This window comes from Pseudophryne corroboree, chromosome 4 (genome assembly GCF_028390025.1).
Source record: "Pseudophryne corroboree isolate aPseCor3 chromosome 4, aPseCor3.hap2, whole genome shotgun sequence".
Taxonomy (NCBI): Eukaryota; Metazoa; Chordata; class Amphibia; order Anura; family Myobatrachidae; genus Pseudophryne; species Pseudophryne corroboree.
The window spans coordinates 947,143,026-947,159,708 of NC_086447.1; the positions used below are offsets into that span (position 1 = coordinate 947,143,026).

Consider the following 16,683-nt stretch of genomic DNA (forward strand, 5'->3'; position numbering starts at 1 on the left):
AAACTAAATTTCAGATTTCCAAAAATAGATTTGCGTTATTTACCGCGTCGCGTTATCTACCGCTGTGCGTTACTTATCGCCTTATCACAACTTGAGCTACGTGGGCGTAACCGGACGCTACGTTGCGTAATGTATGCTGCGTGCGTCTGCCTTTGGATTGCGTACGCTAGTCTTTGTTAGAGACACGTGTACGCAAAACAAAAATCCACCGTAACACAATTTATACTTTTATCAATGTAGCTGATCCCTGATCATCTACCACACACCACACTGACTGCCTTATCTCCCAGACAAGCCGTGTGTTGGTCTATACTTTAACTATTACCTCTACTATGAAATAACAGCAAATCTCTTTTAGCACTTTCTATCAACTATAAAAATTTGGCAAACAGGAATAGTGATATACGAAATTGAAAAAGAAATGCAGATATATATGTATGCGTGCGTGTATACGCAAGACAGAAGAGAAATAAACAGTTTTAAAAGACACAAGCGTTTTGTTCTTACTTCCGGTTCCCGGATTCCTTCAGCACTCTTTATCTAAGCGAAGCAGACGCTTATCCCGTCAGCACTGTGAGACAACCTCCCACCCTTTGCTGGGGGATAATGTCTGCTGATCTACCTAGTGCAGATATGAGAAGGACAGGACGAGTCCCCAATTGACAATGTTAAATTCTTTTGTCGTATAAACAACCCTTTATGAGGTCTAAGAACACTGTACGCTGTTTACTTAAGAAGTACCGTAAGGGTACGCTAGTTGCGTAACGATCGCTTAGCCGTAGGCGAGACGCTCAAGCGTCACGTTCGCTCACGGCCCAGTGATCACAGGACAGCACGTTATTGGCGATGACTAGAGTAATGATTCGCTATGGCGTAGCGGACGCTCGAGACCACGAGGAGATCACCAGCGGCGCAGACGCTCACAACGCTATACCTTTATGTCTAAACCTTTTATCAATGAAATACACAGAATACCTTAATGTGAATACAGGGTGTAAGTGCAACCTTGTGTACCCTGACTAACTACAAAGCTGCTTGAGCGTCACCGACGCTCAAGTGAACACTTAAAACTATAGGAAATACACAGATACTGGTTTAGGGTCCAAAGCCTATTATCTGTATTATAACTATTATACTTGCAAAAAGAATCACAGTACAAATGATACACTACAATATAACAGAGACTTCCTAACCAAATAACTATACAAGAAATACAATACAATACTATGCTGATCTAATACAATACAATACTAGTCAATGGGAGATACGAGAGAAAGAGAAGAGAGAGAGAGAGAGAGACGGAGAGAGAGAGATTGGCTCACAGTAAGACAATATGATTACGGAGAGAAACTTACGCACAAAGGGTATGATCGCATGCGCCTCGATATCCAGCTCCCGATTATCAGCAAGAAAACCGTTGATGAGAGTGAAGTTGGATATGGTCGGCCTGCCTATTTATGCCCCACACACAATGCAATCTCATAGTCCCTACAATCCCATTGTCCATTGGACGAAGGAATTCGGCCCCGCATCATAACAAAAGGTCATAGGTTGATTCATACAGGTGGGCTGTGACGATTTCCAACAGCTCAGGTGGGTGGGAAACTGGGTTTCCCGCCGCATACCTGAGTATGAGTAAATAATAGAAATGGACATAAACTTCTTATGTCCATAACTATCCGCACGAGCGATTAATACGCTCCAAACCAACACCGGAATATTGTTAATTAAATACTCTTCCGATGGGTACCAAACACTGCTGTATGACTCCTGTTAGACCCTTCCTACAATACAAAGAGGGATTCCTCCGTTCAGGGACATTCTATATTAACCAAACTTTCAGAATCTATCAATGGGACCATGATCTACAAACTACATTAATTGTGGAAATATGTAACGATTGGGTCGCACGCTACGACTACATACTCCCTACCGTAAATACGCATACCGATGCGAGCGGGTGCACGCATCAGCGGGTATGCGCTATCACGGGAAAGCGCACGCATGCGCAGCGCGGGCCAGCGTGAGGTGCAAATATGGCAGCGTGTATAGGGATATTTTTCTGACTTTGACAATATATACACACACACACACACATAGAACTCACCATACACACATTTATATAGAATAATATGGCAGTACCTTGACATAGTGTACCATACCTCCCAACATGACCCTCTCCAGGAGGGACAGAATGCTCTGCTCCTGGACTTTCCTCTTAATTTATGATTGCCATCACCTGTGCTGAAACACCTTTCTTATCCATTAACCTGTTCAACACAGGTGCCGGCAATCATACATTAAGAGGGAAGTCCAGGAGCAGAGCATTGTGTCCCTTCTGGAGAGGGTAATGTTGGGAGGTATGGTATACAGTATGACAGGCTGTGAGGGTGCCATCCAGGCACGTAGGGAGCAGGGTTGGACAGAGGTAGTGCTGCCGGCAGCTGCTATAAGGAGCCCTGACTCACACAGTCAGTGTAGCCTGTGTTTGCTGCTCTGCTGCCCGGCTCTTCATACATTACCAGGAAAGTCCAGGAACAGAGCATTTTCTCCCTCATGGAGAGGGTCAGGTAGGCAAGTATGCAATGTTCCCTATGGCTATATTCATTTTAAATAAGGTTTCTTCTGGCCACTCACAGTATATGGAACCTCTTGTAAAACACAATACATAAACAATTCCTGAAAAATATCAGTGTATTTCTTCAACAAGTAGACCTTACTAGGGGCTCATTTACATTTGGATGTAAGTCACGTTTATGCCTCTCAGCTGATAGGTGTTTCTTTCACAATCTCCCTGAAATAGGCAAGTATATCTAAAACCCAATTAGTTGTATTTTAGGGGATAATGGCATACTGTTGGAAAGAATAATTGGTGTGTCCAGCTTGTATACCATTTCTGTTCATTTGTTTGTTATAATAAAGTTTTGTAGATTTTGGAATGCTGGCGTCTTGTGTGTTCCTTGGGAAGTATGAGAAATACATGTAGAAGAAATAGTTAATAAAGCATGAGGCCGCTATTCCTGGGACAGGAGCCAAGTCCAGCTGTAGGGCGGGCCCTGTTCTGTGTGCAGTGTTCAAAGCTCAGTTTTCATAGCAAACAGGTCAGAAGACTGGACGAGAGTGCAAGTAATCATGGAAGTCATCGCTAGGCATCGCACTCTCCTACTTTGCCTTGCTGGCTTAAGTGCCACCATGGCTGTTACCTGGCTCTTTTTCTCTAAAAGGAAAAAGAAAAGGCAGCTGAGGAAGGTGGGTGAGGTCTCCCAACTTTTCCTGTATCCTGTAAAATCTTGTAAAGGAATTCCCCTGCCAGAAGCTGAATGCAGGGAGTACGGACTGAAAAGTGGCCCGCTGAAAGACAGGTAGGAAAGTGCACCACATCACAAAGTACTGCCAAGTACAGACACTGTTCTGCAATGCTGCGGCGCCTGCTTGCTGCCTTATGCTAATGGTAACCTGCCCATCTATGACAATTATCTGTCGTCACCATCCCTTCTTTTTTCATCATACGTCTCTCATCATTACTGTCTGGATTTGTGCCTACCCCATGCTGAGTGCAAAAGATCCGCCCGAAACAGGTTTCCCATCTGTGTGTGCATGTTCCACACAAGAACGGACAGCGGCCTACATACTAATGGGTTGTGATTGAGATGCTGGCAGTCACACCCTAACCCTCCCCCCACAGCCTAAACCTAACCCCTCCCCCCATGGCTTACCTGTCCGGCGGCCCGACATACAATTGATCAGGATCCCAGCGGTCAGAATTCTGATGTCGGGATTGAGACCCTAGTCAGGATGCCGGTGTCGGCATTCCAAGCAGTGTCGGGATTCCGGCGTCGCTATTTTGACTGCCGGGATTCTGACCGGATCCCCCAATTACACTAGCATGATGCTTCCATGAGACGGATCAGTGCTGTGCTATTGCATGGTATGCACCCAGAAAGATCTATTTCACAGAAAGAGTCCCCACTCATGTACAAAGTGCAGCGTATACTGGGGGTAATTCCAAGTTGATCGCAGCAGGATTTTTGATAGCAATTGGGCAAAACCATGTGCACTGCAGGGGAGGCAGATATAACATGTGCAAAAAGAGTTAGATTTGGGTGGGTTATTTTATTTCTGTGCAGGGTAAATACTGGCTGCTTTATTTTTACACTGCAAATTAGATTGCAGATTGAACACACCCCACCCAAATCTAACTCTCTCTGCACATGTTATATCTGCCTCCCCTGCAGTGCACATGGTTTTGCCTAATTGCTAACAAAAATCCTGCTGCGATCAACTTGGAATTACCCCCACTGTCCAATAATCTGCCCCTCTTTATAGCTGGATCTAATGCGGTATAATCATTGGCCCCTCTTTATAGCTGGATCTAATGCGGTATAATCATTGGCCCCTCTGTATAGCTGGATCTAATGCGGTATAATCATTGGCCCCTCTGTATAGCTGGATCTAATGCGGTATAATCATTGGCCCCTCTGTATAGCTGGATCTAATGCGGTATAATCATTGGCCCCTCTGTATAGCTGGATCTAATGCGGTATAATCATTGGCCCCTCTGTATAGCTGGATCTAATGCGGTATAATCATTGGCCCCTCTGTATAGCTGGATCTAATGCGGTATAATCATTGGCCCCTCTGTATAGCTGGATCTAACGCGGTATAATCATTGGCCCCTCTGTATAGCTGGATCTAATGCGGTATAATCATTGGCCCCTCTGTATAGTTGGATCTAATGCGGTATAATCATTGGCCCCTCTGTATAACTGGATCTAATGCAGTCCAATCATTGGCCCCTCTGTATAGCTGGATCTAATGCGGTATAATCATTGGCCACTCTGTATAGCTGGATCTAATGCGGTATAATCATTGGCCCCTCTGTATAGCTGGATCTAATGCGGTATAATCATTGGCCCCTCTGTATAGCTGGATCTAATGCGGTATAATCATTGGCCCCTCTGTATAGCTGGATCTAATGCGGTATAATCATTGGCCCCTCTGTATAGCCGGATCTAATGCGGTATAATCATTGGCCCCTCTGTATAGCCGGATCTAATGCGGTATAATCATTGGCCCCTCTGTATAGCTGGATCTAATGCGGTCCAATCATTGGCCCCTCTGTATAGCTGGATCTAATGCGGTATAATCATTGGCCCCTCTGTATAGCTGGATCTAATGCGGTATAATCATTGGCCCCTCTGTATAGCTGGATCTAATGCGGTATAATCATTGGCCCCTCTTTATAGCTGGATCTAATGCGGTATAATCATTGGCCCCTCTGTATAGCTGGATCTAATGCGGTATAATCATTGGCCCCTCTGTATAGCTGGATCTAATGCGGTATAATCATTGGCCCCTCTGTATAGCTGGATCTAATGCGGTATAATCATTGGCCCCTCTGTATAGCTGGATCTAATGCGGTATAATCATTGGCCCCTCTGTATAGCTGGATCTAATGCGGTATAATCATTGGCCCCTCTGTATAGCTGGATCTAATGCGGTATAATCATTGGCCCCTCTGTATAGCTGGATCTAATGCGGTATAATCATTGGCCCCTCTGTATAGCTGGATCTAATGCGGTATAATCATTGGCCCCTCTGTATAGCTGGATCTAATGCGGTATAATCATTGGCCCCTCTGTATAGCTGGATCTAATGCGGTATAATCATTGGCCCCTCTGTATAGCTGGATCTAATGCGGTATAATCATTGGCCCCTCTGTATAGCTGGATCTAATGCGGTATAATAATTGGCCCCTCTTTATAGCTGGATCTAATGCGGTATAATCATTGGCCCCTGTGTATAGCTGGATCTAATGCGGTCCAATCATTGGCCCCTCTGTATAGCTGGATCTAATGCGGTATAATCATTGGCCCCTCTGTATAGCTGGATCTAATGCGGTATAATCACTGGCCCCTCTGTATAGCTGGATCTAATGCGGTCCAATCATTGGCCCCTCTGTATAGCTGGATCTAATGCGGTATAATCATTGGCCCCTCTGTATAGCTGGATCTAATGCGGTATAATCATTGGCCCCTCTGTATAGCTGGATCTAATGCGGTCCAATCATTGGCCCCTCTGTATAGCTGGATCTAATGCGGTATAATCATTGGCCCCTCTGTATAGCTGGATCTAATGCGGTATAATCATTGGCCCCTCTTTATAGCTGGATCTAATGCGGTATAATCATTGGCCCCTCTGTATAGCTGGATCTAATGCGGTATAATCATTGGCCCCTCTGTATAGCTGGATCTAATACGGTCCAATCATTGGCCCCTCTGTATAGCTGGATCTAATGCGGTATAATCATTGGCCCCTCTGTATAGCTGGATCTAATGCGGTATAATCATTGGCCCCTCTGTATAGCTGGATCTAATGCGGTATAATCATTGGCCCCTCTATATAGCTGGATCTAATGCGGTATAATCATTGGCCCCTCTGTATAGCTGGATCTAATGCGGTCCAATCATTGGCCCCTCTGTATAGCTGGATCTAATGCGGTATAATCATTGGCCCCTCTGTATAGCTGGATCTAATGCGGTATAATCATTGGCCCCTCTGTATAGCTGGATCTAATGCGGTATAATCATTGGCCCCTCTTTATAGCTGGATCTAATGCGGTATAATCATTGGCCCCTCTGTATAGCTGGATCTAATGCGGTATAATCATTGGCCCCTCTGTATAGCTGGATCTAATGCGGTATAATCATTGGCCCCTCTGTATAGCTGGATCTAATGCGGTATAATCATTGGCCCCTCTGTATAGCTGGATCTAATGCGGTATAATCATTGGCCCCTCTGTATAGCTGGATCTAATGCGGTATAATCATTGGCCCCTCTGTATAGCTGGATCTAATGCGGTATAATCATTGGCCCCTCTGTATAGCTGGATCTAATGCGGTATAATCATTGGCCCCTCTTTATAGCTGGATCTAATGCGGTATAATCACTGGCCCCTCTTTATAGCTGGATCTAATGCGGTATCATTATTGGCCCCTCTGTATAGCTGGATCTAATGCGGTATAATCATTGGCCCCTCTGTATAGCTGGATCTAATGCGGTATAATCATTGGCCCCTCTATACAGAGTGAAAGCGTGAGGAGTGTGTTTGTGCCCCATCCGCCCCGCTGACTCTGTCCCCGGCCCATCACTCACCAGCTCTCTCTCCGGCCATGGCACTCTGTCTCCCAGCTCCTGACCAGTTCATACCTCACTTCACTAAAGTTAGTAGCGGGGGCGGGCAGTGGGAGCAGTGGCATAACTACTGCCCCCGCAGCCCTCGCGGTGGCTTGGAGGCGCAGGGCTGCGGGGGGCTTCGCCACTGATTTAGCGCAGATTGACATGCGGACGAGCCATCCGCATGTCAATCTGCTGTCTCCCTCCTTCCCTAGCCGCTGCTGTAAGGAGGGACATGGAGGGCACAGCGCGCGCCTCTCCTGTGTCCCTCCTGCGGGTCTATTGAATGAAGTGCCTGTTCGTGAGCTCTGATTGGCTCACGAACCGGCACTTCATTTAACGCACACGCCGGAGACGCAGGAGGGACATAGGAGAGGTGCGCGCTGTCCCCTCCGTGTCCCTCTTACAGCAGCGGGGGGGGGGAGCTGTACCTGGCACTGGGGGAGTGGGAGCATATTTGGCTTTTGGGGGGGCATATGTGGCACTGAGGGGGCATATGTGACACTCGGGGGTATATGTGTACCTGGCACTTGGGGGTGGGGGGCATATTTGGCATTGGGGGCATGTGTGTACCTGGCACTGTGGGGGAATATCTGGCACTGGGGGCATATGTGGCACTGGGAACACAGCCCTAGCAACAAGCATTACCCCCTAGCAACAAGCATGAAACCCCTGGCAACGAGCATGACACCCTGAGCATGAAAACCCCTGGCACAGTGCATGGAACCAAGAGCATGAAACCCCTGGCAACGAGCAGGTAATGTAAAATTAATTAGAAGCCTTACTGTAGGACTTAATGTGTAATGGGCATTGCGGTGTGTGGCATAATGTATCACGGACATTGCGGTGTGTGTCATAATGTGTCACAGGAATTACGGTGTGTGGCATACTATATCACGGGCATTGTGGTATAATGTCTCAGGGGCATTGCAGTGTGACATAATGTATAACGGGCATTGCGGTGTGTGGCATAGGGTATAACGGGCATTGCGGTATGTCTCACAGTCATTACGGTGTGTGGTATACTATATCACGGGCATTGTGGTATGTGGTTTAATGTCTCAGGGTCATTGCAGTGTGTGGCATAATGTATCACGGACATTGCAGTGTGTGTCATAATGTGTCAGGCATTACGGTGTGTTGTATACTATATCACGGGCATTGTGGTATGTGGTATAATGTCTCAGGGTCATTGCGGTGTGTGTCATAATGTGTCACAGGCATTGTATGTGCTATAATGTATCAGGGGCATTGCAGTGTGTAGCATAATGTATAACGGGCATTGCGATTCCTGTCATAATGTGTCACAGGCATTACGGTGTGTGGCATAATGTGTCGGGGGCATTACGGTGTGTGCATTTTTGTGTGTGGCATAATGTTTAAGGGCCATTGCAGTGTGTGGCATAATGTATACTGGGCATTACTATAAGGAGGAAAAATGACAAATAATGTAAGGGGCATGAATCAGGATTATTTTTCTTTCCTTTGGTGGCCAACGTCTGGGCGTGCAGGGTGCAAAACTGGGGTATAAGGTAGTCTTTTCCTGCAATGCCACGCCCCTTTTTGCGGAGCCACGCCCATTTCAACAAAGCCACGCCCCCTGTTTGCGGCACACGCGCAGGTTCATCCCTTTACTAGTGCCAATTATGAATTTTTTGGCTTGGGGGAGAAAAATTTCTAGTTACGCCACTGAGTGGGAGGCAACCAGCGCTGTGCAGGCAGCGGCATGGCACTGGCGGGGTGACTGTGGCCGCACCTTCAGACCATAGCACCCCTGGGCGGCCGCCCTGCTAGTCCATACCTAAATCCACCACTGCTGGGCATAAGATGTCCAATAATCGTCCCTCTGTATAGCTGGAACTAAGGGCTCTGTCTTTTTTCTTCTGACATTAATATATCATACTCTTGAAGTAAATATTCTGTTATGACAATTTAATAAACAATTCTACATTTGTAAACTCACTATCCGTCCTATAAAGTAAATATACCTGTCCATATTCTTTAAATAAATTATATTCAAGAAAAACTGCAGCCAAGACATAATTCTGACTTCTGTCTTATAAAATAGTGTATATTCTTTTAACAATTGATTTTGAGAAATGTTTGCGTATGATATAAAACATGAAATGAACACATTATGGGCGGGATGCGAGTTCGGTGGGCGTGTGGGAATCTGGGCGAACTCTGACTTTTTTAAAAAGGGCAATCACTTACAAGGTAAAACCATGCCTTATAATAAGATTTTACTTACCGGTAAATCTATTTCTCGTAGTCCGTAGTGGATGCTGGGGACTCCGTAAGGACCATGGGACTAGACGGGCTCCGCAGGAGACAGGGCACTTTAAGAAAGAATTAGGAATACTGGTGTGCACTGGCTCCTCCCTCTATGTCCCTCCTCCAGACCTCAGTTAAGGAAACTGTGCCCGGAAGAGCTGACAGTACAAGGAAAGGATTTTGGAATGCAGGGTAAGACTCATACCAGCCACACCAATCACACCGTATAACTCGTGATAAACTTACCCAGTTAACAGTATGAACAACAACAGAGCATCAGACAAACCTGATGCAACCATAACATAACCCTTATTTAAGCAATAACTATATACAAGTATTGCAGAAGAAGTCCACACTTGGGACGGGCGCCCAGCATCCACTACGGACTATGAGAAATAGATTTACTGGTAAGTAAAATCTTATTTTCTCTAATGTCCTAGTGGATGCTGGGGACTCCGTAAGGACCATGGGGATTATACCAAAGCTCCCAAACGGGCGGGAGAGTGCGGATGACTCTGCAGCACCGAATGAGCACACAAGGTCCTCCTCAGCCAGGGTATCAAACTTGTAGAACTTTACAAAGGTGTTTGAACCTGACCAAGTAGCCGCTCGGCAAAGCTGTAATGCCGAGACCCCTCGGGCAGCCGCCCAAGAAGAGCCCACCTTCCTTGTGGAGTGGGCTTTTACTGATTTTGGAAGCGGCAATCCAGCAGCAGAATGAGCCTGCTGAATCGTGTTACAGATCCAGCGAGCAATAGTTTGCTTTGAAGCAGTAGCACCAAGCTTGTTGGATGCATACAGGATAAACAAAGATTCTGTTTTCCTGACCTTAGTCGTTCTGGCTACATAAACCTTCAAAGCCCTGACTACATCCAGTAACTCGGAATCCTCCAAGTCACGAGTAGCCACAGGCACCACAATAGGTTGGTTCATATGAAAGATGACACCACATTTGGCCGAAATTGCGGACAAGTCCGCAATTCTGCCCTGTCCATATGGAAAACCAAATAGGGGCTTTTATGTGACAAAGCCACCAATTCTGACACACGCCTAGCCGAAGCCAAGGCTAATAGCATGACCACCTTCCACGTGAGATATTTTAACTCCACGGTTTTAAGCGGCTCAAACCAGTGTGATTTCAGGAAACTCAACACCACGTAAAGATCCCAAGGTGCCACTGGAGGCACAAACGGGGGCTGAATATACAGCACTCCCTTTACAGACGTCTGAACTTCAGGTAGAGAAGCTAGTTCTTTTTGAAAGAAAATGGATAGGGCCGAAATCTGGACCTTAATGGACCCCAATTTTAGGCCCAAAGTCACTCCCGACTGTAGGAAGTGAAGGAAACGGCCCAGCTGGAATTCCTCTGTAGAGGCATTCCTGGCCTCACACCAAGCAACATATTTTCGCCGTATACGGTGATAATGTTTAGCCGTCACGTCCTTCCTAGCCTTTATTAGCGTAGGAATAACCTCATCCGGAATCCCTTTTTTCTACTAGGATCCGGCGTTCAACCGCCATGCCGTCAAACGCAGCCGCGGTAAGTCTTGGAACAGACAAGGTCCCTGCTGCAACAGATCCTGCCCTAGAGGCAGAGGCCATGGGTCCTCTGTGAGCATTTCTTGCAGCTCTGGATACCAAGTCCTTCTTGGCCAATCTGGAACAATGAGTATTGTTTCCACTTCTCTTTTCCTTATGATTCTCAGCACCTTGGGTATGAGAGGAAGAGGAGGAAACACATAAACCGACTGGAACATCCACGGTGTCACCAGTGCGTCTACAGCTATCGCCTGAGGGTCTCTTGACCTGGCGCAATACCTCTGTAGCTTTTTGTTGAGGCGGGATGCCATCATGTCCACCTGTGGCAGTTCCCAGCGACCTACAATCTGCGCGAAGACTTCTTGATGAAGTCCCCACTCTCCCGGGTGGAGGTCGTGCCTGCTGAGGAAGTCTGCTTCCCAGTTGTCCACTCCCGGAATGAACACTGCTGACAGTGCTCGTACGTGATTCTCCGCCCATCGAAGAATTCTGGTGGCTTCCGCCATCGCCACCCTGCTCCTTGTGCCGCCTTGGCGGTTTACATGAGCCACTGCGGTGATGTTGTCTGATTGAATCAGCACCGATTGGTTGCGAAGCAGGGTCTCCGCTTGACTTAGGGCGTTGTATATGGCCCTTAGTTCCAGGATATTGATGTGAAGGCAAGTCTCCTGACTTGACCACAGCCCTTGGAAACTTCTTCCCTGAGTGACTGCCCCCCACCCTCGGAGGCTTGCATCCATGTTCACCAGGACCCAGTCCTGAATGCCGAACCTGCGGCCCTCGAGAAGGTGAGTACTCTGCAGCCACCACAGAAGAGACACCCTGGCCCTGGGGGATAGGGTGATCAGCCGATGCATCTGTAGATGCGATCCGGACCACTTGTCCAACAGATCCCATTGAAAAGGTCCTCGCATGGAACCTGCCGCAGGGAATGGCCTCGTATGACGCCACCATCTTTCCCAGGACTCTCAGGCAGTGATGCACCGACACCTGTTTTGGTTTTAAGAGGTCTCTGAACAGTGTCATGAGTTCCTGAGCCTTCTCCGTCGGGAGAAGAACCTTCTTCTGGTCTGTGTCCAGAATCATGCCCAGGAAGGGCAGACTCGTCGTAGGAATCAGCTGCGACTTTGGAATATTCAGAATCCAGCCGTGCTGTTGTAACACTTCCCGATAGCGTGCTACACTAATCAGCAACTGCTCTCTGGACCTCGCCTTTATGAGGAGATCGTCCAAGTATGGGATAATTGTGACTCCTTGCTTTCGCAGGAGCACCATCATTACTGCTATTACCTTGGTAAATATTCTCGGTGCCGTGGACAGACCAAACGGCAACGTCTGGAATTGGTAATGACAATCCTGTACCACAAATCTGAGGTACTCCTGATGAGGTGGATAAACGGGGACATGAAGGTAAGCATCCTTTATGTCCAGAGACACCATAAAATCCCCCTCCCTTGCAATGACCGCTCTGAGCGATTCCATCTTGAACTTGAACTTTTCAAGTATATGTTCAGGGATTTTAAATTCAATATGGGTCTGACCGAACCATCTGGTTTCGGGACTACAACATGGTCGAATAATAACCCCCTCCTTGTTGAAGGAGGGGAACCTTGACCACCACCTGTTGAAGATACAATTTGTGAATTGCAGTTAACCCTGTTTCCCTCCCGTGGGGGGAAGCCGGCAGGGCAGTCAGTGAGGAGGCATCTTTTTTTTTTTTTTTTTCCCCCCTCATAGTCCAGCTTGAACTCCCTTGTGGCTGAAATTACGAAAGCGTGCCCCCACCGGGTCTAGCTCCGCCTGTGGAGCCCCAGCGACATGCGGTGGATTTTCGTAGAGGCCGGGGAGGACTTCTGTTCCTGGGAACTAGCTGTGTTGTGCAGCTGGCTTCCTCTGCCCCCGCCTCTGGCAAGAAAGGACGCACCTCGGACTTTCTTGTTTCTTTGTTAGAAAGGCTGCATTTGATAATGACGTGCTTTCCTAGGCTGTGCAGGAATATAAGGCAAAATATCAGAATTACCAGCTATAGCTGTGGAGACCAGGTCCGAGAACCCTTCTCCACACAATCCTCGGCCTTCCATATGCCACTTAAGTTGGCATCATCTGTCCATTGCATATTCTACAGGACACGTCAAGAAGAAATCGACATAGCTTTGCCTCTAGGACCCAGTATACTCTTTGTGCATGTTTTATGATATATATCTCTTAAGACAGCATCTTTAATATATATATATATATATATATATATACACATATCTCTATATAGCTCTCTCTATATAGCTCTCTTATATATATATATATATATATAATAAGAATTTACTTACCGATAATTCTATTTCTCGTAGTCCGTAGTGGATGCTGGGGACTCCGTAAGGACCATGGGGAATAGCGGCTCCGCAGGAGACTGGGCACAAAAGTAAAGCTTTAGAACTACCTGGTGTGCACTGGCTCCTCCCCCCATGACCCTCCTCCAAGCCTCAGTTAGGATACTGTGCCTGGACGAGCGTACACAATAAGGAAGGATTTTGAATCCCGGGTAAGACTCATACCAGCCACACCAATCACACCATATAACTTGTGATCTAAACCCAGTTAACAGCATGATAACAGAGGAGCCTCTAGAAAAGATGGCTCACTACAGCAATAACCCGATTTTTTGGTAACAATAACTATGTACCAGTATTGCAGACAATCCGCACTTGGGATGGGCGCCCAGCATCCACTACGGACTACGAGAAATAGAATTATCGGTAAGTAAATTCTTATTTTCTCCAACGTCCTAAGTGGATGCTGGGGACTCCGTAAGGACCATGGGGATTATACCAAAGCTCCCAAACGGGCGGGAGAGTGCGGATGACTCTGCAGCACCAAATGAGAGAACTCCAGGTCCTCCTCAGCCAGGGTATCAAATTTGTAGAATTTTACAAACGTATTTGCTCCTGACCAAGTAGCTGCTCGGCAAAGTTGTAAAGCCGAGACCCCTCGGGCAGCCGCCCAAGATGAGCCCACCTTCCTTGTGGAATGGGCTTTTACAGATTTTGGCTGTGGCAGGCCTGCCACAGAATGTGCAAGCTGAATTGTACTACAAATCCAACGAGCAATAGTCTGCTTAGAAGCAGGAGCACCCAGCTTGTTGGGTGCATACAGAATAAACAACGAGTCAGATTTTCTGGCTCCAGCCGTCCTGGAAACCTATATTTCCAGGGCTCTGACAACGTCTAGCAACTTGGAGTCCTCCAAGTCCCTAGTAGCCGCAGGCACCACAATAGGTTGATTCAGGTGAAACGCTGAAAACCACCTTAGGGAGAAACTGAGGACAAGTCCTCAATTACGCCCTGTCCGAATGGAAAATCAGATGAGGGCTTTTACAGGATAAAGCCGCCAATTCTGACACGCACCTGGCCAGGGCCAACAGCATGATCACTTTCCATGTGAGATATTTTAACTCCACATATTTAAGTGGTTCAAACCAATGTGACTTTTGGAACCCAAAAACTACATTTAGATCCCAAGGTGCCACTGGAGGCACAAAGGAGGCTGTATATACAGTACCCCTTTCACAAACGTCTGAACTTCAGGGACTGAAGCTAGTTCTTTTTGGAAGAAAATTGACAGGGCCGAAATTTGAACCTTAATGGACCCCCATTTCAGGCCCATAGACACTCCTGTTTGCAGGAAATGTAGGAATCGACCTAGTTGAAAATTCCTCCGTTGGGGCCTTACTGGCCTCGCACCACGCAACATATTTTCGCCAAATGCGGTGATAATGTTTTGCGGTTATATCTTTCCTGGCTTTGATCAGGATAGGGATGACTTCATCCGGAATGCCTTTTTCCTTCAGGATCCGGCGTTCAACCGCCCTGCCGTTAAACGCAGCCGCGGTAAGTCTTGGAACAGACAGGGTCCTTGCTGGAGCAGGTCCCTTCTTAGAGGTAGAGGCCACGGATCCTCCGTGAGCATCTCTTGAAGTTCCGGTTACCAAGTCCTTCTTGGCCAATCCGGAGCCACGAATATAATGCTTACTCCTCTCCATCTTATAATTCTCAGTACCTTGGTTATGAGAGGCAGAGGAGGGAACACATACAATGACTGGTACACCCACTGTGTTACCAGAGCGTCTACAGCTATTGCCTGAGGGTCCCTTGACCTGGCGCAATACTTGTCGAGTTTTATAAACATGTGGAAGACTTCTGGGTGAAGTCCCCACTCTCCCGGGTGGAGGTCGTGTCTGCTGAGGAAAGTCTGCTTCCCAGTTGTCCACTCCCGGAATGAATACTGCTGACAGTGCTATCACATGATTTTCCGCCCAGCGAAGAATCCTTGCAGCTTCTGCCATTGCCCTTCTGCTTCTTGTGTCACCCTGTCTGTTTACGTGGGTGACTGCCGTGATGTTGTCCGAATGGATCAACTCCGGGTGACCTTGAAGCAGAGGTCTTGCTGAGCTTAGAGCATTGTAAATGGCCCTTAGCTTCAGGATATTTATGTGAAGTGATGTCTCCAGGCTTGACCATAAGCTCTGGAAATTCCTTCCCTGTGTGACTGCTCCCCAGCCTCGCAGGCTGGCATCCGTGGTCACCAGGACCCAGTCCTGAATGTGCGGCCCTCTAGAAGATGAGCACTCTGCAACCACCACAGGAGAGACACCCTTGTGCTTGGTGACAGGGTTATCCGCTGATGCATCTGAAGATGCGACCCAGACCATTTGTCCAGCAGGTCCCACTGGAAAGTTCTTGCGTGGAATCTGCCGCATGGGATTGCTTCATAGGAAGCCACCATTTTTCCCAGAACCATCTCATTGATGTACTGAGACTTGGCTCGGTTATAGGAGGTTCCCGACTAGCTCGGATAACTCCCTGACTTTCTCCTCCGGGAGAAACACCTTTTTCTGAACTGTGTCCAGGATCATCCCTAAGAACAGAAGACGAGTCGTCGGAATCAGCTGCGATTTTGGAATATTGAGAATCCAATCGTGCTGCCGCAACACTACCTGAGATAGTGCTACACCGACCTCCAACTGTTCCCTGGATCTTACCCTTATCAGGGAATCGTCCAAGTAAGGGATAACTAAAATTCCCTTCCTTCGAAGGAGTATCATCATTTCGGCCATTACCTTGGTAAAGACCCGGGGTGCCGTGGACCATCCATACGGCAGCGTCTGAAACTGATAGTGACAGTTCTGTACCATAAACCTGAGGTACCCTTGGTGAGAAGGGTAAATTGGGACATGAAGGTAAGCATCCTTGATGTCCCGAGACATCATGTAGTCCTCTTCTTCCAGGTTCGCAATCACTGCTCTGAGTGACTCAATCTTGAATTTGAACCTCTGTATGTAAGTGTTCAAAGATTTTAGATTTAGAATCGGTCTCACCGAGCCGTCCGGCTTCGGTACCACAACAGTGTGGAATAATACCCCGTTCCCTGTTGCAGGAGGGGTACCTTGATTATCACCTGCTGGGAATACAGCTTGTGAATGGCTTCCAAAACTGTCTCCCTGTCAGAAGGAGACATCGGTAAAGCCGACTTTAGGAAACGGCGAGGGGGAGACGTCTCGAATTCCAATTTGTACCCTTGAGATATCACCTGAAGGATCCAGGGTTCTACTTGCGAGTGAGCCCACTGCGCGCTGAAATTCATTGAGACGGGCCCCCACCGTGCCTGATTCTGCTTGTAAAGCCCCAGCGTCATACTGAGGGC

The 16,683-nt window shown here is 47.4% G+C and overlaps 1 protein-coding gene across 1 annotated transcript in view; it reads left to right on the plus strand.

Moving 5' to 3' along the window:
• The first annotated feature begins 3,019 nt into the window (after window positions 1-3,019).
• LOC134910756 (mitochondrial amidoxime reducing component 2-like) overlaps window positions 3,020-16,683 on the plus strand; it is a 90,758-nt gene continuing 77,094 nt past the window's right edge. The window contains exon 1 of the mRNA XM_063919138.1: window positions 3,020-3,362. Coding sequence (XP_063775208.1) covers window positions 3,133-3,362 — 230 coding nt within the window. The 5' untranslated portion in view covers window positions 3,020-3,132. The remainder of the gene's footprint in view (window positions 3,363-16,683) is intronic.